Source organism: Vipera berus (genome assembly GCF_964194415.1).
Source record: "Vipera berus genome assembly, chromosome: 5".
In the NCBI taxonomy this organism is placed as follows: domain Eukaryota; kingdom Metazoa; phylum Chordata; class Lepidosauria; order Squamata; family Viperidae; genus Vipera; species Vipera berus.
Genome location: NC_138207.1, coordinates 47,288,278 through 47,315,315, shown reverse-complemented (window position 1 = coordinate 47,315,315; position 27,038 = coordinate 47,288,278). Strand labels below are relative to the sequence as shown.

The 27,038-nt window shown below is 38.3% G+C and overlaps 1 protein-coding gene and 1 long non-coding RNA gene across 2 annotated transcripts in view; one reads left to right on the top strand and one right to left on the bottom strand.

Moving 5' to 3' along the window:
• The window catches only part of FBXW4 (F-box and WD repeat domain containing 4), an 88,744-nt gene that overhangs the window by 8,743 nt on the left and 52,963 nt on the right, over positions 1-27,038 (bottom strand). The window contains exon 6 of the mRNA XM_081328171.1: positions 13,353-13,418. Within this exon, the coding sequence (XP_081184297.1) occupies positions 13,353-13,418 (66 nt within the window). The remainder of the gene's footprint in view (positions 1-13,352; positions 13,419-27,038) is intronic.
• On the top strand, positions 1,879-22,919 carry LOC308668331. The gene is made up of 3 exons (XR_014026495.1): positions 1,879-1,940; positions 19,228-19,298; positions 22,902-22,919. It is a non-coding gene; the product is annotated as an uncharacterized lncRNA (long non-coding RNA).

Sequence of the window (27,038 nt, the reverse complement as noted above, 5' to 3'; positions counted from 1 at the left end):
TTCCATCTGTAATCTGGGCTAAAGCTCCATGGGGGTGGGGGGTGGGTGGGGATAAAGACCACACAATAGGTGAAATAGAGTCCCAGGAGATGTTCAAACAAGTAAACACCGTTGTGTCAGAGGAGCAAAATTGCTGAGAAAGCAGATTAGTACCAGCAGCACTGGTATCCCCCAGATCAGAAGGTGACCCTACCCGTTCACTAGAGCCAACACGCTTCTGTGATCACAGTACCGACAACATGCTGGGACCAGTCCATCTCCCCCAGTCACTCTCCAAAGAGCAGATTACAGAGAATAACAATTTCTTTGTGGCTGTGTAATTCCCTCCGTGACCGTGACTATGGGCCACTCCATTGGACCTCAATGCCAGGGCCTTAGCAACCATTTAGCAAGACCAGTCGGCCCTAGCAATGCTCCCCCCAAAGCAAACCTCTCGGACAAGCTTTAACATCAAGTATAGGAATTAATCCTCATCTCTTTCCCCCATTCTGAAACCTGAATCCAGGGGTGCTGTGTTATTACTTTGTATTTCTCAAGGCAGGAATCGCTGGACAAGCTGTTAAGATATTAACTCTTGGAGGGAAGAAGTATAGCCAGTTTGCTTTACAAACCTATGTCAAGAAGCAATGACATCTGTAGTTCAAAAAGGAAGGAAGTAGAATTCCATCATCTTAGGAAAAAAGAGGACCCGAAGAAGAAAATTTTACAAATTGGTTAGAAACTGCAAAACTGAGGTTTGATAGGTTTGATACTAGGCACCATGCCTACTAATCGTGGCCAGGTATACAGCCTCACAGAGCCATCGATGTTAGTGCAGCCTGGATACCTTCCTTTGCCTAGTCCTAGTGCTAGAAATGCTGAGCCTTGGTTTCCTTTATTCCCTTAAAATGGGGAACAACTAATAAGGGTGCTTCTTTATCTTTAGGGCAAAAGCATCTTGATGAACTGAAAACATTTTTCTATCTGTTTAAATAAACCCAAGTGAATCAATCAGATGGGAAATGTGGTAGTGAAAGTTATCAGATATACTCTCCAGATTTTAGTTGCAAAATCTGGAAAAAAATTCACTTTGTAAAAAAAAGAAGTCTAAAATGCCATGCACATGATTGCTCATAAAGCAGACAGATGCCCCTTTGTCTAGTATGAGCAACACGTGACCCTCTGTATGTTGGATTCCTAAGCCCATTAGCCTTAGCCAATTGCACCTATAGTAAGGGATGATGAGAACTATAATTCATCTCAGGAGGGCAACAGGGATCCTTTAATTTCTCTTTAATTTCAATTGGCACTGTTCCTCAGTTGGATATGCTTAAAGAATATCACTCTTTACTTTTTCCAGTATTCAACAGAATGGATATAAAGAAAAAATAAAGGAGAAAAGAGAATAAAATAGGATTTTTTTTAGTTTAAGTTACCAAGAGGTTTAAAAGCAAGAACTGGTATAATAGACGATCCACAAATGCAGAAATGTGGGCTGCTTCTGTAAATTGTACTATATAGGATACCGATTTTGAATTCTTATTTTGCCTGATTTATTCTAGTATGAGAGAAATAGCTAAACCCTTTTAACATTTAGGATTAATATCACTATCATCACAATTTTTGATATTACACTAATCAACATTAGAAGGCAAGACGCAGAGGGTTCATAATAGTGCTAAATAAATAACTGCCCCTTCTCATTCACCAAATTTTGTTAGAGTTCCAGGCATTATCCTCCATTAATAACCTCCCTATTTTTACTGTTTATTCTTTTTTCTTTCAAAGAAAAAGAAGGGGCAAAAGGAAAACAGCATTTTTAAAACCCTGTGATTGACAGCCTCAGAAAGTCTCTTTCATTCTCAGACAAGACAGGCAGATGCTGACTGAGCTTCATCTAACATGACAGAGGCCATGCCACTGGTATAGGGATGGCATTTCAGTTTGGAAGCATAACATTGGTATGTTCTACATCTCCATTTATAAGATCCCATTACTGTGAGGCCTATACTGTAACTATGTCCGCAGGAACTTGCTTTATCTTGTCAAGAGATATTCAGCATTTACAAGTGCTCATTTTCTCTTTTGTCCCAGACTTGGCTTCCCATCAGCACCTCACCTATATTCCAGGCCACAAAAGAATAAAATTTAAAGCTGATGGCAGATGGAAACAGTTTAACTTTAAGAGTTAACCCTGAGACCTCTCATTTATGTAGAAAAATATTTCAGAAAAGTTAGCTATAATATCTGCAAATGCAATAATCTTCCTAATAACAGGATTACTGTATCATAAATTGTTATTAAGATGGAGCACATTTCATCAAATATATGTAAAATGTACTAGGGAAGAGATAAAATAAGCAGACCAAAATCATAGTTATATGGAATAGAGCCACAGAAAAAAAAATAAAACCAGAATGCATGGTTACAAGGTAGGAGGATTCAGCTCCAAGAGATTTCATTGCAAAATTAAGTCTGCAAGAAAGTGGGAATTAGCAACAGAACTGGAGAAGTCATTGCTCTGGATATTGTGGGATGGATGAAAGACAGAAAGCAGTTTGCCATTTCTTCCATCTAACAACTCTTCTTCAAAGTATTATTTCTGGACACTTATTCATTTGTCTTTTGAGCTGTTATGGTATTCTGTGGCAAAAGTAAGCCTTGGGAATAAGATCCAGTTGACAAATTGATTTAACCACTCAAATAAGTACTTATAACTGCTCACGTGGGTCAGCTGGCACAAACAATCACCCCCTTCAGTTCCATAGATCAGAGAGGTAAATCATAGTCCCACTTTATCCTATATTAGTTGAACATCATCTGACTAGTTTATGGAAGAGAAAGTTCTTAAATTATCTTAAATCTACACTTAAAAAGTATTTTTTCTGTTCATAAATACTACAAAAATATCTGAATGCCTACTAATAACGTCTCTTTTCAGTTGATAAGAAGCTCTTGTATCTATCACTACCACCCAAGTTCTTTTCAAGTAGCAGTTATCATCTTAGCAAAGTCAAAGGTTGCCTGCTCAATAGCTGGAGTGCTGAACACACAGTCATCTGGAGGAGGAATCAGTTTGTTTTAATTTGCCACAATAGTATTCTTCTTGAAATGGTGCTCAAACAACAAATTTCACTAACTAAAAAAACCCTCATACAATTAATAAGCCACAACAGAATCAAATAAGTTGGTGAAAGCCCTAATAAGCAGGCATATACATAGAATGAAGGCTACTGCTAAGCTTGTAAGCCGCCCTGAGTCTTCGGAGAAGGGCGGGATATAAATGGAATTAAAATAAAAAAAATAAAATAAAAGATTGTTACTGGATTTCTTATCTTTGCTGCTGAATACACTTCATTTTGTAAAGGTGAGCTCTAGTCATTTTCTGAGACATCAATAGAGTATCTTATACCACAGACAGACATGTATTTTCACAGACAAAAATCTATTTTAATACACAGTTGCTTTTAAATTCCACATCTCTCGATAGCCCACTGTAGTTGGTTAAGTAAAATTGCAATGGGTTATTTGTAAGATGTCTATACACCTTGTACAGTTTTTATGTATTTATTCTTGAGGAGCAAATGAGTATTACAATTTTGCAAACGTGGAAGAATATCCTTTTCTCCTTTCTAAGCTTTGGGAGGATCACCTGCATTTTCTCCCTTTTGATTCTTTTGATTGGAAAAACAAATGTGCTTCTCTAAACATATAAAAGTGTTTTTTTTGTCCTGTTCTTTATTTTTATTATCAGGATGTACTAACCCAATGATATGGTTTTGATTTAAATTCACTATTAATGTGTGAATACCTAAGAATAATAATTTTGATATAAATAAGTCAACAATAAGAATGTATCTTTTACAACATTTCAAAAATTAAAAATAAGTTTTAAAACAAAAACCTGTCTTATAGACAACACTTTTCCAACAATTATTTTTAATAATTGTAAGTTTCCTGAAAGATAAAGCACTACCAAGCTAATTCTGTGTGGTCATACCCAAATTTCACAGGTTAAATATTTTCAATCATGTAATCATATAGTTCATTCATTTTCAATCAAGTAATCATATAGTTCATTCATATGGACTAATATAAATAATGTATATTTTTAATATAGACTTTTTTTAATTGGACATTTACTTTTTAGTAGCGATTCCTGTTCTTTCATTGAAGAAAGAAAAATTGAAAGTATAGTTAAAGAGAGAAGGAACATTTAGTTAAAGTACACGAAATACATGAAAACACTGTATTTTCTCCATCAAATACAACAGTGAACAGGAGCCAGGATCTATCATGTTCCAGGACCGTGTGTCTGTGTTTATATAAATAAATAAAACACTTTATACATGGCTATGTTTTGCCATTTTTATATATGGCCCTGTTGTGCCATTTTTTAAAACCAGATATCTCTCCTGGCATATGTTTATAATGGGAAAAAAATCATTTTTGTTTGCTTTTATTTGCAATGCCTGTTTCTAGTAAACCTTATGGTTGTACAAGACATTCATGAGAAACAATCAATTAGAAGAAAAAGCAATTTATTCCTTCGATGAACTCCTAGCTGAAAGTTTATCAATAAATTAACATGTTTTCCAAGACAGTTTATAAAAGAATAAACATAAAAAGCACTCTAGGGCACAACAATAACTAGTTTTCTACAGCAGTCTCCTCTCTGAAAAAAGTTAACTCCAGACAGCACCTAATTTATAATGCTTCCTTTTGCCAGCTGGAGGCATACATGTCTTTAGTTTGGCTAGGATCGTAATGATAAGCTGCACTGATGGAGACAGAGAAAGCTTTTGCCCTCTTTTCTTCTGGTGACTCTGAATTAGCCCACACACACTTTAAAGGATCCAATAAAGAGATACAATTTCTTTACCTTTCCTAGCTCTGAGACCCTGGACGTTTTTGTTGTCCTGGTTGTCGTAAGGTTAAGTTCAGAGGATAAATTGACAAGCTAGCGATGGGAAAAAGGCAGTTTCCTCAAATAAAGCCAAAATGATGCAAAAGAGACCCCTCTGGGGCTTTTATTTGGGAAAACAAACAGAAATGGCACTAAGTCCTTCTGCTTTACAGGCCAATTTAACTATCAAACCAATTCCCTCCCTCCCAGAAGCAAAGAGGGAAGAGAGACACGGCGATATGACAATGGCAAGAAACATTCAGGAGAGAAAGGACAAAGCAAACTGTCTGTCTCCTTGCCTTTTTTACCCAAGGTCCTTTTTTTAAGCACACGTGCGTTCTTGTAAAAACTATTAGATTGCAATTTGTATAACATGGTGACCCCCAAATTCAGACGTTTAACCCTTTTTCTCTGCAAAGAATGTGAAGAATGTCTTGGAAGGTGGGGGAATTCTCTGAAATGGGGCGAGTGTAGTATGGAGAATTGGTAGGGAGTTGTGTGAGAATAAGCCACTGTATAGCTTCTTTCTGAACAGTCAGCACTTTGGGGGTCTCAGAAAAAAAAAGGAAAGAAAGAAAGAAAGAAAGAAAGAAAGAAAGAAAGAAAGAAAGAAAGAAAGAAAGAAAGAAAGAAAGAAAGAAAGAAAGAAGAAAGAAAGAAAGAAAGAAAGAAAGAAAGAAAGAAAGAAAGAAAGAAAGAAAGAAAGAAAGAAAGAAAGAAAGAAAGAAAGAAAGAAAGAAAGAAAGAAAGAAAGAAAGAAAGAAAGAAAGAAAGAAAGAAAGAAAGAAAGAAGAAAGAAATCCAGGATTGAGCTAAACCCAGGAATAAAATATTATGTTCCTGTACCATATTTAGATGCTGTTTATGATTTATTCTCTTGCCATCTAAAGAAATAGCAAAAATGCCTTATAAACATGAATCTGCTCAGAATCAAAGAATCTCATCTCATAATATAATGGAAGATAATTTATTTAGGGTGTCATAGAAATGCTCTGTAAGCAAGGGAATGGGAGCCAAAAAAAGAATGGAGAAGGTCAAAAGTCATTAATTCAAGGAAAACTCAAGGGCGTTCTAGTTCTTTATGTGCAGAAAAAGAATTCTTCATGCTACAAAGGGCAGCTAAGAAAAAGAAAGTTCAAGTCTCCCCAGAACATATTACAGCTGTGATGGTATTACATGTTTACTTGAAAACATGTTTCACTGAAATCAATGAAATTCCATTTAAGGATTGGGAGTGAAGTACAAATTTATTTATTTTATTTTATTTTAATTCCATTTATATCCCGCCCTTCTCCGAAGACTCAGGGCGGCTTACTTACAGGGTTTCTTACTTACTTACAGGGTTTCTCTTTTGTTCAGGGTATATGTGTGTATGAAAGAGACACACCAGTAACAGTTAAGTTAGAAATTTTCCTACGTTTTGATGCACCGAGCCCAAAATATTTGTCATCACTGGGTGTAGGATAACAATTATTGAATCAAAATAACTAACTGGACTAAATGCTGGGATCCATGACTCCTGTGGGAATGAAATTTGGGAAGTTATGGCTGCTTCAGCGCTACCCCATCTTCCAACTACACTTCCCAGAAACCCATAGGATATGTGGCACAAGGGAAGGTGGGAAGGGCATATCCCCATCCCTCTTCCCGCTTCTCTCTAGCCCCTGCACCCAACTGACTGGCAGAAACAGGGAAGCAGTGATTGGCTGCTTTGGAACCAAGGCTGAAATTTGAAATCCTTTAAGAGCAGTGGGCAGCAAGCGAACAATGAGATAATGACTCAGATGCCTGTTGGCAAGATAAGGCTGGCTGGGAGATGCTGCCAGTCGATGGGTCAGCCCTCTTCCACCCTGGAGGGAGGCAGACCTTAGGGATATGCCGGGATGGGGAGTGGCAGAGGAATTTTCCTCACAAACTGTGGTTCCCTTTATTTCCCCTCTTCCCAAGAAAATGGTAGGCAATTCCACGGGTCAATTAAAGAACAGGAGTGTTTTCCCATGCTCCCTGCCAGCTTCCCACAAGCAAAGTCAATAGGGAAGCTGGCAGGAAGTCCAAATCGCTCTTACTCTCGCTGTTGTGCTCAGTTGATGGCTGCAAGGGTCTGATGGGTGAGCAACAGAGGCTGAAATCTGCTCCTGGTGCACCTGATTCTAATTTTAGGTATTTGAGGTAGTATAAATGTAGGTTTACTTTTTCCACATGTGAAATTTATATTCATCTAAATTGCACAATAGATTTCAAAGTGTAAATGCTACGTATTTATTATATCACCTTTGTCAGTCAGTCAACAATATTGATCATAAAGATCAAATATTTGTATGTTGAAACATATTGAGAGTCAAACATTTCAATGGGGTGTATTTATTTTTTTACAAAACTGCACATAAAAGGCAATTTGGTTATCTTGATCAATACTGAGATGCAAATTCCAAATTTGTGTGGAACGTATCCATTTCTCCACAAGGGAAATGCAAAAGACCATTATAAGAGAATGTCAAATTATACATGTGCAGCTTTGCTGTGCTTCTATAACATTCAAAAATCAACTGCAGAACAACTCCTCATGGCTTTTCCATTCAACTCAGGTTTCAGTTTTATGTATGATATGTTGAACGTTCCTATTAAAACTTTTGGAAAATGTTTAAACCTGGCTCTGTATAGATCAGGTGTGTCTAGAAATCAGTCATGACTCCTAGCCAATCCAAGCAATTTTCTTGGCAGCATATTTGGAAATGGTTTCCCTCTGCCTTCCTCCTAGAGCTGGTAAGTGCTTCAAAATTATCCAGTTAACTAAAGCACTAAAACTCACAGTGTCCTGGTTTCTGGCCTAGTGTCCTTAATCTCAATCTCATTGTATGAATTCCCTAAAGCTAACATGCATGTAGATCAGGGGTGTCAAACTGCTGGCCTGCGGGCCGGATGCATCATGGCGAAACCACGCCCATCCCATTGCCGGCAATGGAAAAAAAAGTCACTTCATGACACGTCACGTGATGTTGCGAGTTTGACACCCCTGTGTAGATGCATCTGCAAGCAAGTATGCACAAATTCATATGCATATGTAGGTTAAAGTCAACTTACAACTGTTATGGTACTTGCTCATTAAGGTCCTAATTGTGACAGTTGTAAAGCAAGTTACCCACATAACCAACCCCTATTTTACAACCATGTGCAAATCACCATGGTTGTTAAGCAAATCCAAGGCTGTTAAGCAAATGCTGGGGTCACTAAGCAAACCCATTGTTTGTTGTGGAATATTTTTGCTGAAAACCAGAAATAAACATTGATATTCAGCAAATATATTGTAAATTGCAGTCAAGTGAGCATGGGATATTGCAAATGGCTGTAAATGCAGGCTGGTTGCTGAGGGCACGAAATGTGGTCATGTCACTATGTGGGGAGGACAGCGGCTGTCAGAACTTTGGAACCAGTTTGTAAGTACCTTTGCGAGGTGGGATCAGTGGAAATTTCAAATGGTTGCTATCAGTTGTAGGTCAAGGCTACTTTTTTTTTTAATCCCATTTATATCCCGCCCTTCTCTGAAGACTCAGGGCGGCTTACAATTTAAGCACAAACCAATGTGCTTAGCAATAGCCTTCATTCTATGTATATGCCTGCTTAAACTAAATGTAGCATACTAGCTACCTCAATATATCCCTATCTGAAGAAAGAAGAAAAAGCACCAAAAAGATGAAAAAGAACAAATCCAAGAGCCTGAAAGGTAAAGACTTTTGTCTTTCTCTTCACGCAGGCTCTCCCTCATTCCATTTCCTTTTTTTTCCTTCTTCCATTGGGAAAAAAGAACTGCAATCTTTATCCTTCTGCCCACTGCTATTACCTGGGGGTGGGGTGGAACCACAAGCCAAAGGCAACCACATGTGCTCAGTCATCATTCAAAAGGTAGAGTAGGTAGCAGGCCAGCCCACTTTGCACGGCTAACAAGAGAAACTAATTACAGAAAGAGGTTAAAGAGGGACAGATACAAAATTTCAATATGCTAGAAAGGGTTAAGAAGTAGGACAATGCAAAGGTGTTGGTTTGGTGCCAGAGACGGCATGAAACCAGTTTCAGTGCATTAAGGAAATTGAGAACTGAAATGTAAAAATTACATGGTTCCTTTTTTAAGTAAAAAAAAAAAAGCAGTCACAATTACTTTTTTAAAAAGAGCATAGGAATGGGAAAGAGAACAAATGTTTTAAAATATATCATTAAAATATATTTAAATATGATGGATGTGCAGTTGTTTCAAATCTGGAAAAGGAAAGGTGCTTTGGAGTGTGCATGGCCACAATCACAGCACTCATTCACTATTCCTTAAACCAAGCACATCTCTTCCCAGGATCATGCTTCAGCTTGTAATGGCACCTGTGCAATCCAAGAAGAGATGCAGCTGCTTTCAGAAGTTGCCAACAGGTGCTCTTTGATCAACCACGCATGCTCTGAAGCATACTTTCTTTAAGCATTGCATAGCCCTATGACACTGAGCTATAATATCAATAGTATATATTAGAGCAGAGGTCCCCAACCTTTTGGGCATCAGGGACCGGTTCTGTGAGGTTTTTTTGCAGACTGGAGGGAGTGTGGTTTTGTGTGCTGCCTGCATCCTGCGGATGGGGCTTTGCTTGTTTGCATGGACCGGTTTCTGGCATGCCGCAGGCCAGTGCTGGTCCACGGACCGGGGGTTGGGGACCCCTGTATTAGAGTATGAAGAAAAGACTCCTTGATCAGATGATCATTTCTCCTGACTTAGCATTCACTAGCAGCCAGTTTTACTGCCAGATATTTAAAGAAGAAAGCACGTATATTCAAGTGTTTATACCTATTTAGCAACACACATTTGGTCACTTCCAGCTTGTCCTTTTGAGTTTTTCTGTTTCTAAAGTTTCTGCAGAAACCACAAGGAATAGTTGTGATCGTTAGGAGATTCAGCAGTGATTAATAACACTAACTTTTAATGGTTACGAGTGCCTGTATGTGAACCTGGGCTATCTAGGTAACGTTGGGTTGGTGTACCAGCTGGGCCATTGCCCAACAGCAGCATCTCACAAGTGACTATTAGTATTAAGGGACTAAAACAAACATACTTTGAGCAAGGAATCTGAGTTGATGTTAAAATTCAGGGTGGCAAGGACAACTAGAAGCTTATTCTGAGTCATTCTGCCCCCAAATCATTTGGTGGATATATGCTTGATGTGGTTGATATAATCTGAACATGAAAAATCACAATGTCTTATTTTTGCCAATGGTCAGAGCACATTATGGTCAGGCTGAAGACAGCAAGGGTGAAGCAGTTAGGATGGTCTATTCCAGACACTCAACGGAGTCTGAGGATTTTCTGAGAGGACTTGGGGACTTTCTGGTAGGCTGCTCCATGTCACATTGGTCAATCCCTGAAAGAAGGAGCGTATAAGAGTATTGAACAAGATTGCTCCTGTGAAGACTCTTCCCAGTTCCTGACTGTGAGATCCTTGGATTTGCAAAGCCCAAGTGTATTTCTTCACTCTTATTTAGGGCATCATCTGGTTCGCCGAAGTCAACAAAAACTGAACCGATGTGAACCAGCTGAATCCCACCACTGGCTATATAACTTTGTCCTTCCTATATGAACATTCAGAAAAAGTGACCCAAGATTTTGCCCTTATAAGAGATCTATATACTAGGATGCTGCTTTTCTCAGTGGTAACCCTTATTCTAGAATACACTGTCCTTTGACATGCTCCTGGGCCTTATATTTCTGAAATTTTGTAAAGCAATGAAAACTATACATTTAAAATAGACACTTGATATCTAGTAATCAACAATGATTATGTGCCATTCAGTTGGTGCTGACTTTCAGCTACCACACAGATAGATATTCTCCAGGACATCTGTCTCCAGTCTGATCCTTTATATTTAATTTTTTTTAGTGTTGTAAAAATATACAGAACAAATAAAAACAAAAATATAAAATAAGAACTAGAAAAAAAAATAAGAAAAACCAAAGCACAACTATGCCTTCTACCCCTCTATTGAACACCCTCTTAACTTTTTCCCAACCTCTTCTTAATCTGCAAATCCTGAGATTATCAGTTCAATTTCTTCTTCTTTCAATAAAAACTCCATATAAGATTTTCAGTCTTTGAGAAAAGTTTTACTTTTTCTCTGACCAAGCTTGTCAGCTTCACCATTTCTGCAAATTTGGTTAATTTTACAATCCAATCTCCAATCCGATTTGTTCAGTAGTGCCATAGGAACTGAGTCCATCCTCCTTGCTGCTGGTCTTCCTCTTTATTCTTCCATCTTTCCCAACATTATAGACTTCTACAGAGAACTATATTTCTATAATATGTCTAAAATATGACAATCTAAGACTGGTTTTTGTGCTTTGAATGAAAGCTCTGTATCAATTTATTTTATGATCCACTGAATTGTTAACTTGGGGCAACCGAGTTTTATGAATTAATGGATTTTATACAAATTTTGTGAGAAGGATATTAATGGATTTTATTACTGGTGGTATTTTGGAAAGTAACATTGTGTCTAATGAGAGAGTGGTATAAAAATGTAAAAAATACATCCGTATCTGGCAAGTAAGATATCCATGAGGGTTACAGAAAAAGGAGAAAAATAAACAAACAAATCTAATGGCATACTGAGAAATTGAACCAATTTGATATAGTTAGTGGTTAAGGTGCTGGCCTAGAAACCAGGAGACTGTGAGTTCTAGTCCTGCCTTAAGCATGAATGCTGACAAACAGACTTTGCCTCACAGGGTTCTTCTTGTGGAGAAAACAGGAGGAGGAGAAGGAAGGTATGTTGCTGCCTTGAATTACTTATAAAGTAATAAAAGATGGGATTAAAAAAAATCTAAAAATCCACATTCTTTTTGAATAACAAGGATCAAAAATGAGGTAGCACTATCACCGAGGAGCAAGACTGCTCTAAAGAAATAATATTCAGTGCTCTAAATTATACCACAAATAATGCATTATGGTCGGAATGTCCCAAAATGGGAATATTCCTAAAACAATTGAGATTGAAATGTCAATTTGAATGTAGTTTTATTTTATTTATATTGTACAATAATGGCAGGAAAAGACACAATTACAGTTACCTCATACCAGTGGACGTTTTTTAGAGTAAGGAGCAAAATGTAGTGAATGTTGCATTATTTTGAATGCTTGAAGCTACTCATAAACAAGAGAGAAAGAGATGGACATAGTTTTCTCTATAACATAAGATCAACGGTCCTCTAAAAAGAAGCACCCACAAATAAAAATAGTCCTTGTTTAAAAAAGAATAATGTAGTAACAAAATTTTTTAAAAAGACAAAAGGATGGCATAGAGAGCTATAGACACACCTATTTGATCCTTTTTCTCTGTAAAGGCCCAGTTTTCGCCAGCAATCATTCCTCATGTGAGGATGTCTGACCAACTATAGATTATATCTAAATTATGCAATGTCCACTCCTCCCCATTTGAGAGGCCCAAGAGGGGCTGCCCATTGGCATACTACATTCCATTTCAACAACTAAAAAGGGAGGGACCCATGAATTTGCACCCACTGTAAGAAGAATCTCATTGGCTAGTCTCCCAGGCTTTAGCTTTGCCTGTCAGTCAGGCTTTTGCCTTATTGAAAGATCAAACTCCATCCTGCCTGTTCATTACCTTAATCCTATTTTCTACATAGCTTTATTATCTGTGGAGGCTTCCTTGGGAAAGGCAGAAAAGGTGACAAAGCCACTCCCTATTTGCTTGTAAGAGCTGTCGTTTCTATGTGCAGTAACCCAGAAAAGGTTCATGGGCAAGGAGACTGGATATATGAAGTAAACTGAACATCATCTTCCCATAGTCTAAATGCAATATTTAGATTAAGCCTCCTTAATGCAAAGAAACCATGATATTATTCTGTATCACAGTATTATAATCAATTAACTTTATAAGCATACTGCTCTGCAAAAAGATTTCTGTGTACAGAATGTTTTTCTGTGAATCGTTGCACTTATATCTCAGGGAATGAGACATCTCATGTATTTATTCCTTATATTTAACTGGCAAAAAATCCACAATAAGTTACCAAATACGATAGCAATAACCAAATTTAGGGGCATAAGTCACTTCTTGATGTAAGTTCAACAATGCCAATAAAATGGATTACTGGCTATGAAATGTATACTTAATAATTTAATCATTTGAAAGAAAAAACAAGGGAAGACAAGCCAACTCTTAGCAAAAAGCAGAATAGACAAAAGAAGACCCTGCAGACTTACATTGCCAGTAACTAGGGAAATAAGACAAAAAGCATAGGAAAGGTTACTATTTTATATTAGGATGGATGGAAGGCTGAGTCAAACTTGAGCCCCATCAGGATGGGGCAAAGTTTGTTTGTAATACTGTATTCTAACCACTGTGCCACCAGGGCTCCTAGTTGTTCTTCTATTTAGAAGAACTAAATGATTTCATTAGTTCCTATTCATGCCATTCTTACCTCCCTAAGTCCCAGACTCTCAAAGGTGAATTATGTCCACAGCATGCTGTTCCAGTCACAAATGAACTATTAAAGAAGAAAACAAGGAATATTAGATTTGTATCACTATTAAATATTTGTGCTATACATAAATAAATATGCCAAAGACTTGTGAATTGCAATGCATAGTTTCCATGCCTGACAATTCAACAGACAAAAAAAGAATAGTACAAATCTCAAGAAGTCCATGTCAAGTCACTGAAGTAGGACAATTTGTATATTCCCCCATGCTAGCTGAGTTTATTGGATTAAAATCCAATATCGCTGGAGGGCAGCAGATTAGGGAGAACTGGAATAAGGAATATGGGAAAGTGTTCTTTTAATACCAGTTCTGATATGCAGAACATTAATACAGGCAAAATCATAACTGTGCCATAATGATCGTATGATATCCATTTCCTAAAACAAGGGAAGCATCTGTCAGCAAACTATTTCAAGATGCTTTGATAGCACTGGACAGCCAAACACATACCTGAATCATCCTAATATCTGTAACATGGTTCCATTTGGGACATTCTTCCCTAGAAGCAAGAAGGACCCCCAGTCTCCTGGCATTTCAAAACTATCTAAAGCAGGGCTTTTCAACCAGTGGTACAGGTACCACCTGTGGTACATTGACACCTGGCAGGTGGTACACGACCATCCTAGAAAAGTGGTAGCGGGGCAGGAGAATGAGCTGAACCGGTGGCAGCACCGCACAAGCCTGAGCGAGAGATGGCTGGAGCTGCAGGGCTGTCAGGGCTCAGTGGAAGCGCCAGGATTAGTGCCGCTTTCCAGCTGATCGGCACTTCTTCAGGGCTGTCAGGGCTCAGTGGAAGCCCCAGGATCAGCGCCAGGCTCCAGCTGGAGCTCGGTGCTGATCCTGGTGCTTCTGCTGAGCCCAGAAGAAGCGCCGATCAGCTGGAATGTTGCAGCATCTCCAGGGTCTTGTGATTTACATTCAGATGCTTGGCAACTGATTCATATTTATGATGGTCACAGTGTCCCAGGGTCATGTGAAGTGACCAAAACCTGCTGCAACCACCCAGCAGAGGGGGGGAAAATAAAAACCAAACACCCACCCCCGCTGCCAATCCTCAACAGAAATGCTCACAACAATGAAAACCTTGGACAGGAGGAAGAGAGCTGCCGGTCGGGCGGGCAGGCAGGCATCTTGCTCGGCTGTGGCTTAGGGGGCACTTTTTTCAGTGCCATTGTAACTTCGAACAGTCACTAAACGAACTGTTGTAAGTCGAGGACTACCTGCACTTTATCACTTTTTTCCTTTTTTTTTTTTGTCATCAAGTTTTTGACACCTTGCTAGGCAACTGGTGGTACTCAGATGTTGCCATATCCTAAAAGTGGTACAATGGGTGAAAAGGTTGAAAAGCCCTGATCTAAAGAACTGGCTCTTTCATGCTGTTTGGGGTAAAAGAGGAGCACCCTGAAGGCCCTCCCCTGCCTTTTAATTTATATTTAATAATGAATGTTGGCAATTCTTGCCTCTATTTTAAATGTTTTATATTCAGTTTTTATGCTGTTTAACCTTTTTGTTTTTACATCATCCAGAGATGGGCAGTTTCTAAATAAAAAATAAAACAATATTGGTACTGGTAGGGAGAATTACATAGGAATTCAGCCAAAGCTTGGAATGGAAAGATCAAATGCAACGTTGCACTTTGTTTATACTCTCTAAATCTAATCTATTAGTACAATTATCTTTTTTCCTTTTCCAGTTAAGAAAACTTTATTTAACAATATTAAAGAGCATATAGATATATACTGTATATAAAACTATAGCATTTCTGACTTTTAAGTATATTAACTATGCTTGTATAATTATTGTTTTTAGTGTCATAATCCTTATATTTTATTTATTAAAAACATTTGTATAGTACTTATAACATTTAAAACAAAGGTATATTTTCAAAAGAGGTATTTATAAATGAACAGATCTTGACTAGGATTGCACAATTATTACTCAATGTAACATTAGTACAAATTTCATGCAGAGTATACTGAAATGTTTATTATATAAAGTATAAATTTTAATCTCAATATCTCCACTATATTGTTTATAAATCTCAAAAAGAAGGCAAAGGAAAAAAAGCAAAAACTTCCCTAAAAATAATACAGGTAGTACTCTACTACTCTTGAGCCCAAAATTTCTGTTGCTTAGTGAAAAAGTTAAGTAAGCTTTGCCCCATTTGACTACCTTTCTTACCACAGCTGTTAAGTGAATCACTGACACTGTGAAGTTATAACACTATTCTTAAGTGAAACTGGCTTCCCCATTAACTCTGTTAGAAGATTGCAAAGGGGGATCACATAACCCCAAGACACTGCAACCATCATAAATAGATGCCAGTTGCCAACTTCCTAGGGCTGACAAAAAGTGACTGACCCAGAGACTTCCAGTTTGCCATGCAGCCGCTATGGACGGCTGGGAGACCTGCTCTCTTTCCCCAGTCCAGTTTCGCATTGCTGGGGGGTCCTGAAAAGGGCCGAAAGTTGCCCTGAAGAGGCGACCAGCAAGGAGGGGCGCTCGCTGGATCGCGGGAGAGCCGCTACTCTCCCATTAGACCTGGCAATCCCTCCAAACCGGCTAACGAAAGGACCGGCCATTATGGCTCATCCCTAGGCAGTGAACAGCCGAACTCACATTTTCCACCAGGCAACTTTTAAAGCAGCGCGGAAGAGACTGGGTGAGATCTATCTCTATTACACCCTAATTATTTTCTGTACCTCCTTAAGCTGCTAAGCATTTTCCCCCCTGCGGTGAGGGAAGGGGGATTTTAGCCCTCTCTCCAGAAAGAGCAGCGACTAACTTACCCAGGGGTGTTTTAAACCTTGAAAAAGTAACTGAATCCCAATTGGAACTTTATTTATCAAAGCTTGTGGATTGAAAGATTTTTTATTTTTTATTGTCTACTTCTGTTGGAAATCTGGGTTTTTTCTTATAAAAAAGAAGAAAAACTGAAAAGATTAAAATAACTTTGGGACTCAAACTTTAAAAGGGGCCTGGCTGACTGCCCAGGGAAATAGATAAAATACATAACCTTGAGATTTTTGAAACAACAGCTGTGAAAGGCTTTGTGTTCCCTACCTAGAAAAAAAAACTTGTTCTCTCTTTTGGATTTTCTAAGTGTAAAGCCTTTAGTCTAAAATACCAATATGGAAGAAGACCAGGAACAAAATTTCCTTATGGATGAAGATCAACAAATTCTCTCTATATTGAAAACACTAATTCAAACTCTTACCACAACCAATGAAATACTAAGAGGCTATGGGAAGGAACAAGAAGACAGCCCAGATATGAAAGCCCAAACTTTGACCACAATTAAAGAACCATCCATACAAAATACAATATAAAAAATGAAATATTTAAATACTATGACAGAAGAATCTACTATTCATCAAATATTGACATTTGAAAATCCAGAAAAGACATCGACAACTTGGAAGAAGGAAAAGGTTTCCTATACAACTCAGAAGGAACTAGAGGATCTAGAAAAAGAACAGTTGGATGAGAAGATACACAATTCAGAACAACCACGTCGATATGTAAGAATAAAGAGATGACCCACTAGATTTACAAGTCCTCTCAAAAAAATGGCGACCGGATGGTTTTGCCAATATCAACTAATATACATGATATTACAAGGAGATTGGTTTGATGACCCAAAAACAAGGACATGGAAGATGACTTGGCAAAGGAAAAAAGCCAGAATAAGTCTCAAGAAGAATGGAGTTTCGACCATCTTATTGAAATCTAAAACAGAATTTACTTAAATAGATAAGAGGTGCATGTTGAACACAAGACATTGTTATGAACTGAGATTTTAAAAAATGGTATTTAAAATTTAGCAGTATAAATACTAATAGCTAATTTCAATATTGATTTGTGCATAAAGGTCACGTAAAGGTGAATAATGTAGATAAGCTAAAAACTTATTGATTAAAGTAATAAACAGATATATATGGAACGTTAAAGCAAAAATTATTAGTTTAAGCAAGAGATAGCAGATGCAAAGAGGAAGAGAGAGGAAGTATTAAATACTGAAATAAAAAGAAATTTTGATTACTACCTAAAAAATATCAACTGAAAACTAGCAAAAAGGAAGGATATCATATTGTACCCTTAATTTGTTGACATAGAGGGTGAGAAGTTAAGTAGATGGGATGTGTATTTTGAATATTAGATTTTGTGAGGAATGGTGAGATGAATTGGGAGTATATTAAAAATCTTGGGAATGATAAACATCAAACGTTAAATCTAAATGTTAGTGGAAATTAAAACTGAAAAATATATTAGGTCATTGATTGTCTAAAAGATTGCATGTTAAATCAACTAGGATGTGTAAACTAAAAACTATGGCTATATGTAAGAAAGTTATTTTCTATGTGATTGATAGGATAAAACTTCTCTTTAAATTTACAAATAGACAGTATATATGAAGGGAAAAAGAGAGGAAATGTTTATGGTAGCAATCTGAAATCTGTACTAATGATATCTGTATGTAATTGAATTACTACTACTCAGCCACCACGTTGCTTTTCAAATAAGTGAACATAATATTAGAAAATCAATAAAATTTGTAAAAAAAAAGTGACTGACCCAAAATTACCAATCTTGTGGATGTGGCAGCACTGGAACTCACTGCATCCAGGCTTCTAGTCTAATGCCTTAATCACTATATTAAACAGGCTCTCATTCACGAATTTCTTTTTAAAAAAGTGGTTTCACTTTAAAGTTGATTCCTAAAATTCTCTGAGTAGTGCTGTGAACATTTCTCCAATATTTATTTGGGGACGGGATTGTTACATTTCCACCACGTTATAATAGAATATTTCTTCTTGGAGTTTCTTCTTTTCTTTTGTGGCACTTCCAACATTTATTGCTTAGATAAACATTATTTATCTATTTTAGCTATTATTGATAGAATTTTACATCATCAGTAAAACATTTTATACCAGTTCTTTCTCAAACCATAACTTTGATGGAATTTTATAGATTTGTTCTATATCACTGATCTTTGCATACAAGTGCCCTTCTCTCTAAAATAAATATATAAAATAAAATAAAAAGTGATTACATTACATAGCACTATATGGATCAGAACTGACCATCCATTTTACTGACTATGCAATGTATACACAGGAAAGAAGTTAAAAATTATATTCACAACTATTTATGAAGAAAGAGTGGCTCCTTCTATCTAAGAGATCAATTCAAAGAAATCAAAATATTTGTAAATCTGGAAATTCTGATAAAATATAATCAGTTCACACATTAAACCACCTATCCCTAAGTAGCTGTGCTTAGATGTACTGTAGTACAATTCTCATATTCTTAAAAGCTAAGCTACCCGGGCATATTTCTAGAATTTATAAGTCCTCCATCACATTTTGAGGACATAAATGTATTAACTTTTTGGATTTTGTTTTGTTAAGGTCTACATTGAGAATGCCAAGAACCTGAGCTAACAGACTGCTTTTTATGCATCAACTAGCAGCATATTCTTTTCACCAAAATATCCAAACACAAGAATTCATTCCACACCTCATGGGCTACCCAAGATAAGTCTTTAGAACATCTGCAAGCTCTTAAATACAGGGCGGCACATCAATTGATTCCCCAAGTCAGCAAGCAGTCTTGTACTCAATGGAGCCCAGAACTTTAAAAAAAAATCCTGAATTTTGTCTCTTTTTGTCTCTTTAGCATAAGCCATTAATAAATGGTAAAGCCAATTACCGTGGTTAGAAACATAATAGCAGCTTGGAAATCACTGAAGTGGGCAATTCAGTTTTTAAGATTTCTGTCTTGCTTTTTCTCTCTCTCCTTTGCTCAACACAGACACACAGGTCTTTCAGAAGAAGGTATGCAACATCCTTCCAGTGGCTGCACAGGTCTAAATTAGCATCAAGGTATGTCAATAGGACTGAAGAGAGGGGTGGAGACCATCAACACTAATCCCCGCTATTCTGCTTGTATAGCCTGTTGTGATTGGGATTAGAAATTTCTTGGTGGGTTGGCTTGCAAATTGCACCACTTCCCACAAACTACACAGAATCTGAACCACAAATTCATCCCATTCTAGAAGAATCTGCAAGTTCTCATAATTCAAATAAAAATAATTTCTAGTATTGAGGGCAAATATAAGGTCCTACATCGCATTTCACTTCCACAACATAACTTTTGTTGTTAGCACAAAGAATTTATTTTTAAATGTCTGAATTGTAATTACAAGGAAGAAAATGTTATTTGCTCGTCTAATATTTTATACTTTGTTTTGTTATGAAGAAGTAGAATTGGGATTAAAAACTTTCAGAATAATAGCAATAAAATTACATGCCCTGGATATATTTAGATAGATGTATTCTTTTTATAATTGCTGCATTCTAATAAATTTGTTTTCTTCGTGCAAAGAATGGCATATTTACAATCGCTTCCTAAAAACATTGATAATAAAAAAGCCAATATCAGGCCAGCTATTCCCATTCATCTCTTGCAAACTGATTTTGAGAAAATGTAGGTATCTCAAATATTTTCATCTTTGCTCAACCCTAAATTGATTTAATTTAATCTTCCATATTAAGCAAAGCCACTTATTCTTCATCTATTATATTTTTGAGGTCTTTAAGAAGGAACACCGTATTCCAAACAAATTCTTCCCAGGTACAATAATAATCTTCTCCATTAGCAATGTCCCTCAATCTCCAACTATTATTTTATTGGACTAATCTTCCACAAGGAAATTTGGTTGGGAAAAAGTAATTTCTATCTCCTACAGAAAGTAGAACAGAAGATTCTGGAAAAACTTCTAACACTTACATTTTGTTCAGCAACTCTTTCCATTCCACAGTTTCCCGTTAAGGATGGGTAGGGGATATGCAGAGGATAATTGTCTATGTCCCCCTAAGAACAAAGAGCCAGCAGGGAGAAACTTCAATGTTGCATCTTCTTCATTTATCTCCCATTTTTCAAAGCTCCTCCCATAACTTTGGGCATAGGGTGCTACTTCTCTCTGTTGGTAGTATCCCTACCAGTTGCCTTATTCCCCAAATCAGGATCCCTTTACTTCAGACTCCAAAGAATCAGTACATTCAGGCTGGGCTTGTGCAGCTATTGCAAATAAACCTGTTGTAATAGATTGGAAACATGAGCATCATTAGCTGATTTCTATACTCTTTCTACGTTTGAATAGCCTTTTCAATTAATTAGATATTTTACTCTGCATCTCTTGCACCAGGAATCCAAACAATAATTCCTGTCTCAAATTTTTCCTCTCGCATCATCGAGATAGGTATGTGACAGAAGTGCACATGGGAGAAGAAATTTTAGGACCCCAAAAGGAACACTTTGAAAACAGATTACAGAAACTGCAGATGAAAAACGACAGCTTTTATTAGTACTGCCGTGAGAAAACGACCAATAACTGTAATCTAGCTTTTTGGGTGATCATCTAGAGCAGAGGTCCCCAACCCCCAGTCCGTGCACCAGTACCGGGCCTCGGCATGCCAGCAACTGGTCCGCACAAACAAGCAAAGCCCCATCCACAGGATGCAGGCAGCACACAAAACCATGCACCTTCCAGTCTGTGGAAAAACCTCTCTCCACGGAACCGGTCCCTGGTGCTCAAAAGGATGTGGACCTCTGATCTAGAGGAAAAGTATGCTGATAGAAAGTCATATGTAGTTTCCAAAAGCACTTGGCAGGGCTTCTTGACAATGTTAGTTACTGTTCATTTGTAGAAAGCCTTGGCAAATCTAGTTATTCTTTGCTGCTTGGAGTTCCTACAGAAAACCTGAAGTCTTCAGAACAGAGAAGGGTGGGAAGGCATTAGGCAACAGGTGTGGATGGTAATTATATGAGATCTGAGGCAGTGACATGTGAGTGGAAGAATGAACTAAAGTATTATTAGAGATAAAGTCAGACACAGGCTACAGACTGGGCCAGCTGTCTTGCTTATATAGCAACAATGGTACTGTTCCAAAATGGGATTTGTTCTGTTTTCCCACTGAATGTGGATGATCATCAAAGGGAAAATGGAGTTTAAGGGCTGAAAAGGTCTTGACTATTAGAAATCAGATTATTCAGCAGTATTAGGTAACATGGAAACTAAACTAGCCATCTCAGAAGTGGAGGGGAAGTATTGAAGCCTTCATGATAGAGAATCCTATGTTTCATAAATTAATTTAATTTAATTAGGAGCATAAGTATGAAAGATGAAATTAGAAATGTGCCCACCTCATGTAAGATGTTGGCAATATAAAATACAGCCCATGTCCTCCTTGACTGCCATTCTAACAGGAACTTTAGGGTCATTTGTCCAAATTTCTTAAGTAGTGATAAATTTTAATTTAATTACCATATTATCGTAATAACTTTACTTCTCTAAATGTATTAAAATTCTGTTATATTATATGAAAACTCCACCCACAGATGGTTAGTAACCACTAATTATATACTTTAGAGCAGGGGTGTCAAACTGCCGGCCTCCAGGCTGGATGCCTCATGCTGAAACCACGGCCACCCCATTGCTGGCAATGGAAAAAAAGTTGAGATACATTGTGACATGTCACATGACATTGCGAGTTTGACACCCCTGGTTTAGGTGCTTTTCTACGACAAATGCACCATGATTACACTAATATACATCACTTACCCATAATCATTAGATCCATCAGGCTGACATAACTATGCCCATAAATTTGTATATTAGTGGGGGAGGGGTTACCATTTTTAGCTCTTCAGCCTTTTTAGTTACTGTCATTCCTTTGTACACTATTTTAACCACATTACTATATTTTTATATTTACAATATTAATACTTAGTTTGCTTGTAGATTTTATATTTCATGTTAACTATTTTTATTTTAATTATTATCCCATAGTTTTATCCAAATTACATAAATCTATTCTGTATTCACTATTGTTTTTGATGGCATATCACCTTTATAATCTTAATCTTAAAATGTTGATGTTTAGCTTGTGCTGGTAATTTAAATTTTAATCATTTCTTATACAGATTAGATTGTTACAACAGGAGGACTATAATTTTATTCTTGAATGTTATATTACGGCTTTTGATGCCCAGAATAAAGATACTACTACTACTACTACTACTACTACTACTACTACTACTACTACTACTACTTATGTTGTTGTTGTTGTTATTATTATTATTATTATTTCTAAGTTACTACCTCAAGTAAGACATTGTCTACATATCCAGAGGACTCAATTAGTTACCGGTGGGATTTAGTTACAGCAGCATTTTTGGAATATTATTAGGAATGTTCACTAATCTCTCCTTTGTATAGTCTCCCCGCCTCTCAATAGACACATACAAGTTCAACTCTGCTGAAGATGTTACCTAGCCTGGTAACGAAATGTTTGGAAACCTACCCACAAGCTTGGAGAACGAACCTTCACCCTCAACATAAGAGTACAAGCAAACAAACAAAAAAAAATCCTCCAGGGACCCAGGTCATACACTATTCTGTTTGCTTATCTGTTTGCATGTAGGAAAAAAGAAAACTGCTCAGGAAGGATATGGAACCCAACAAAATAAATACTGTTCTAAAGGAGCAACTACAAACAATTCCCAAAAGAAGGCAAAATTGAAGTCACAATTGATTGTACCCAGTGAGTGCTCATTGATGCTTCCACTTCAGCATGAAGAGAAGTTATTACGGTAAGTGGAGTTCAATGGAGCTCTGTTCTAGGCCTATACTGCTCAACATTTTTTATCAATGACTGCAGGTGGTATAAAGTTAGAATGGGTGGCTAACACTTTAGATCTGACATGAAATGAAATGAATAAACTGAATTTAATAAGAAGAAATGTAAGCTTTACATCTAGGTCAATCAAACAAAAAATGAAAGGCAGAAGTATAGCATGAATGAGATCTGGCTTGCTACCAAATATATAGCTAAGGGAGATATGATATTAGTCTTCAAACATCTGAAGAGTTGTCATGTAGAAGGGGGAGTGGATTAATTCTATATTATCCAGAGACAGGACCAGAATCAGTGAGTTAAAGCTATAGGGAAATACAGTATATCAGGCTAAATATCAGAAAGAATTTCCTGATAAAATAAACAGTCTGCTAGCATAACAGGTGGTTGCCACATTAAGTGCTCTTTTCTCGAGTTTTCAAACAGAAGCTGGATGATAATCTCTTAAAAAAGGTCTAGTGGACCCTGACTGAGTAGCAGGTTGGAGTAGATAAAATCTAAGGTTCTCCTTATATCTTTTTTAAAAAATCTTTTGTTTTTGTCTCATCTTAAGTCAATAATTTTATCTGAGAACTTTTTAATCCAGTATATAGTGTCTGGATTACACATGCAGGTTTTAATCTGAGTCCTTGCTCTCATCTGCACATATTTTAAATTAGTTCTAATTGTCCCATTCTGAAAACTACTGTATACAAAGAATCAATGAAGCAAGAGAAAGCTATTTCTTAGGAACAGATCTGATATATGACAAAGTAGGTTAACAACATCTTGTTTGGACAAAGAGTTTAGATATGGGGAAGGAATGAACCTAAGTGTCAAAAAAGAAACAGAGGGACAGAGCATGCTGACAAGAGAGCCTCTTCCAACCACAGAACTGTATTATCCACACAGTCATAAACTTATGCAGCCTTTGAGTCTGCACCAACACGTTAGTGCGAGAGCAACCACCAAAGCTGTCAGATCCTTCACCAATGTGCCCATCAACTGCATTCAGGTTTTCCCAACACACATTGGCATTTTAATTACTGTTGGGTAAACTAATTTGTCCAAATGAAGGCAACTCAGTCTCATAGAATATGCAGGCTCCATGACCTCTGACAGGCAATGACACAAGATACAAAAGGAGGCAAAGGAAAGCTTTTTTTAAATCAGAGCCTTATTACTCTCTATTACTCCAATTAGTCAAGCTTCAGTACTTTGAATTGGGGGGAAAATTGCAATTAAATCAATTTTTGATGGTCTGGAAGTGGGTTACCAAACCGCCTGGCCTGTGAAATACTGATATTATAGCAACAAAGGTTAAAATCTTTGTCAGCACCTGTGGACCCTCTGTCTTTCCTGTATCTTCTTCCATGCTGCTTCTGTGTCCCTGCTAAAATAAGTCATTAGAACATGTCATGTCTTATTGTAGCTACCATCAACCTGCTAACCTAATCAGTTGACATCATTATGGAAGGTAATTCCTAGTTATATTTAGTGCTAAGGTCACACAAACTTACAGCACCCCCCTTCTAGAAAATGACAGAAGGAAGGCCCTAACATTAGAAACATGGTCAAGACTAGGAAAGAAGTAAGCATTGCACAGCAAATTGTCTCAAGCTGTGTCTGCATTGAGAAGCATTTCCACATGTCTGCATATTCTCATGAGATGGCTGGACTTTGAAAAAATGTTCTTCTCTCCAGAGAAACCTCACACAAACAGAGCAAATAAACGATCAGCAGATTAGTGTTAATAGAGCAGTCTCTAGTTTTCATATAGTTATGAATGGAAAGAGGAAGAAACACCACCAGCAGTTACTGCAACAAGAATACTTGAGAGATACTCTGAAAAATCAGAATGCAACAGAATAGAAAAACATCTCCATTGTTGTATTTTCTGTGATTTGGTCTCGGTGCTAAGTATTGTAGGCTGTTTATATACAACATTTATGTATTTTTTTTATTTTCAACATTACTCTCTTTTTAAATAGCACAGATTTTTATTATATTCTACTACTTATCTACTACTAGTTATTGACTTGTATAAGATTAGTACATCATTTAATATTAATACTATTCACAATGTATATGCTACATCTCTTTTATAATTATTTTATAGCTCTATGCAATTAATCTTTTATCTACTTTCTTGATAGGCTGTATACATAAATTACTATGACTCTGGGTTTATTTTTAAGTAGTCGTTTATTTTTCCTTTTACAGTGTCAGGGAGCTGCATTAGTGTTAACATCTCTGGGGGATTAAAAGCCTATAGTTTGAAATATTTTTATGCTGTTCTTGGACTGAAATAAATTTGTTTCAAAAATATATATTTAGCTAAAGGAGAAGTTAGACAAGGATGTATATTGGCCCAGTTTTATTTAATTATTAAATACCGTATATACTTGAGTATAAGCCGAATTTTTCAGCCCACTTTTTGGGCTGAAAAAATCCACTTCGGCTTATACTCCAGTGAACAAAAAAAAAAGAACTGTCCCTTCGTTCGGGCCAGGCTGCTGAGAGAAGGGAGCGGCAGAGCCTTGCAGAGCTGGTAGAGGTGGCGGCAGTCCAGCATTGTTTCTCCCCCTCGTGCGTGTGTGTGTGTGTCAGACCCACGGGAATGGCTGGTAGGGAAGCGGCATTCCGGCATTCCCCCCCTTCCTGTGTGTCGAGCCCACGGGGCTCGACACACAGAGAAACGGAAATGCCGGACTGCCGCCACCTTTACTAGCCATTCCTGCGAGTCTGACACACACACACACACGCACGAGGGGGAGAAACAACGCTGGACTGCCGCCACCTCTGCCAGCCCTGCAAGCCTCTGCCGGCAGAGGCTTGCAGGGCTGGCAGAGGTGGCGGCAGTCCAGCGTTGTTTCTCCCCCTCGTGCATGCGTGTGTGTGTCAGACCCACGGGAATGGCTGGTAGGGAAGCGGCATTCCGGCATTCCCCCCCTTCCTGTGTGTCAGGCCCATGGGGCTTGACACACAGAGAAACGCAAATGCTGGACTGCCGCCACCTTTACTAGCCATTCCTGCAGGTCTGACACACACACACACACACACGCACGAGGGGGAGAAACAACGCTGGACTGCCGCCACCTCTGCCAGCCCTGCAAGCCTCTGCTGGGGCGGAGGGCGACGGTGGCCGCGGCGACCGGAGAAGGGAGCCGGAGGACTCGCAGCAGTCCTTAAGGCATTGGTTGTTATGACTGGGCGAGAAGCGTGCGCGCTGGAAGGGGCTGGCTGGAGGGCGCTGCCTCGGCACCTCGCATTCCTTTGTTCTGCAGAGGGGGCGGGGGGGAATAAAGGTGGCAGGCAGCGCTCCAGTGAGGGGGAGGGGGAGGGGGAGAAGAGGAGAACATAAGCCCTGCTGGCTCGGGCAGGAGTAAATAAAGCTGGATAACAGTTGTTTTGTACGGACGGAGCGAGAGCAGAACAAGCTGGCCGGAGGGAGGGATGCGTCTCCAGTCACGTAGCGTGTGTACTCGCGCTGTTCAACGCGGGGAATGAAAGGCGGGAGAGAGGGTGGGCAGAGAGCTCCTCCCTGCTTCCCTCTCCCGGCTCCTTTTTGCCTTGCAAAATGGAACTGGGTTAAGCCAGCCGAGAGCACGCGCTTTCCCCCTCCCCAGCCGGCCTGAGGGACCCCTGCCCCCTTTGTGCCTTTTGCCTTGCCGGAATGTCGCCAAGGCACTCGGCCGACTTGCCCTGTAGTCTGCGTCTCCTTGGAAGTCCAATACCTCTGGAAATCTCCACGTTGGAGAAGCGGCAGAGGCTTGCAGGGCTGGCAGAGGTGGCGGCAGTCCAGCGTTTGCGTGTGTGTGTGTGTGTGTGTGTGTGTGTGTGTGTGTGTCAGACCCGCAGGAATGGCTAGTAAAGGTGGCGGCAGTCCGGCATTTGCGTTTCTCTGTGTGTCAAGCCCCGTGGGCTCGACACACAGGAAGGGGG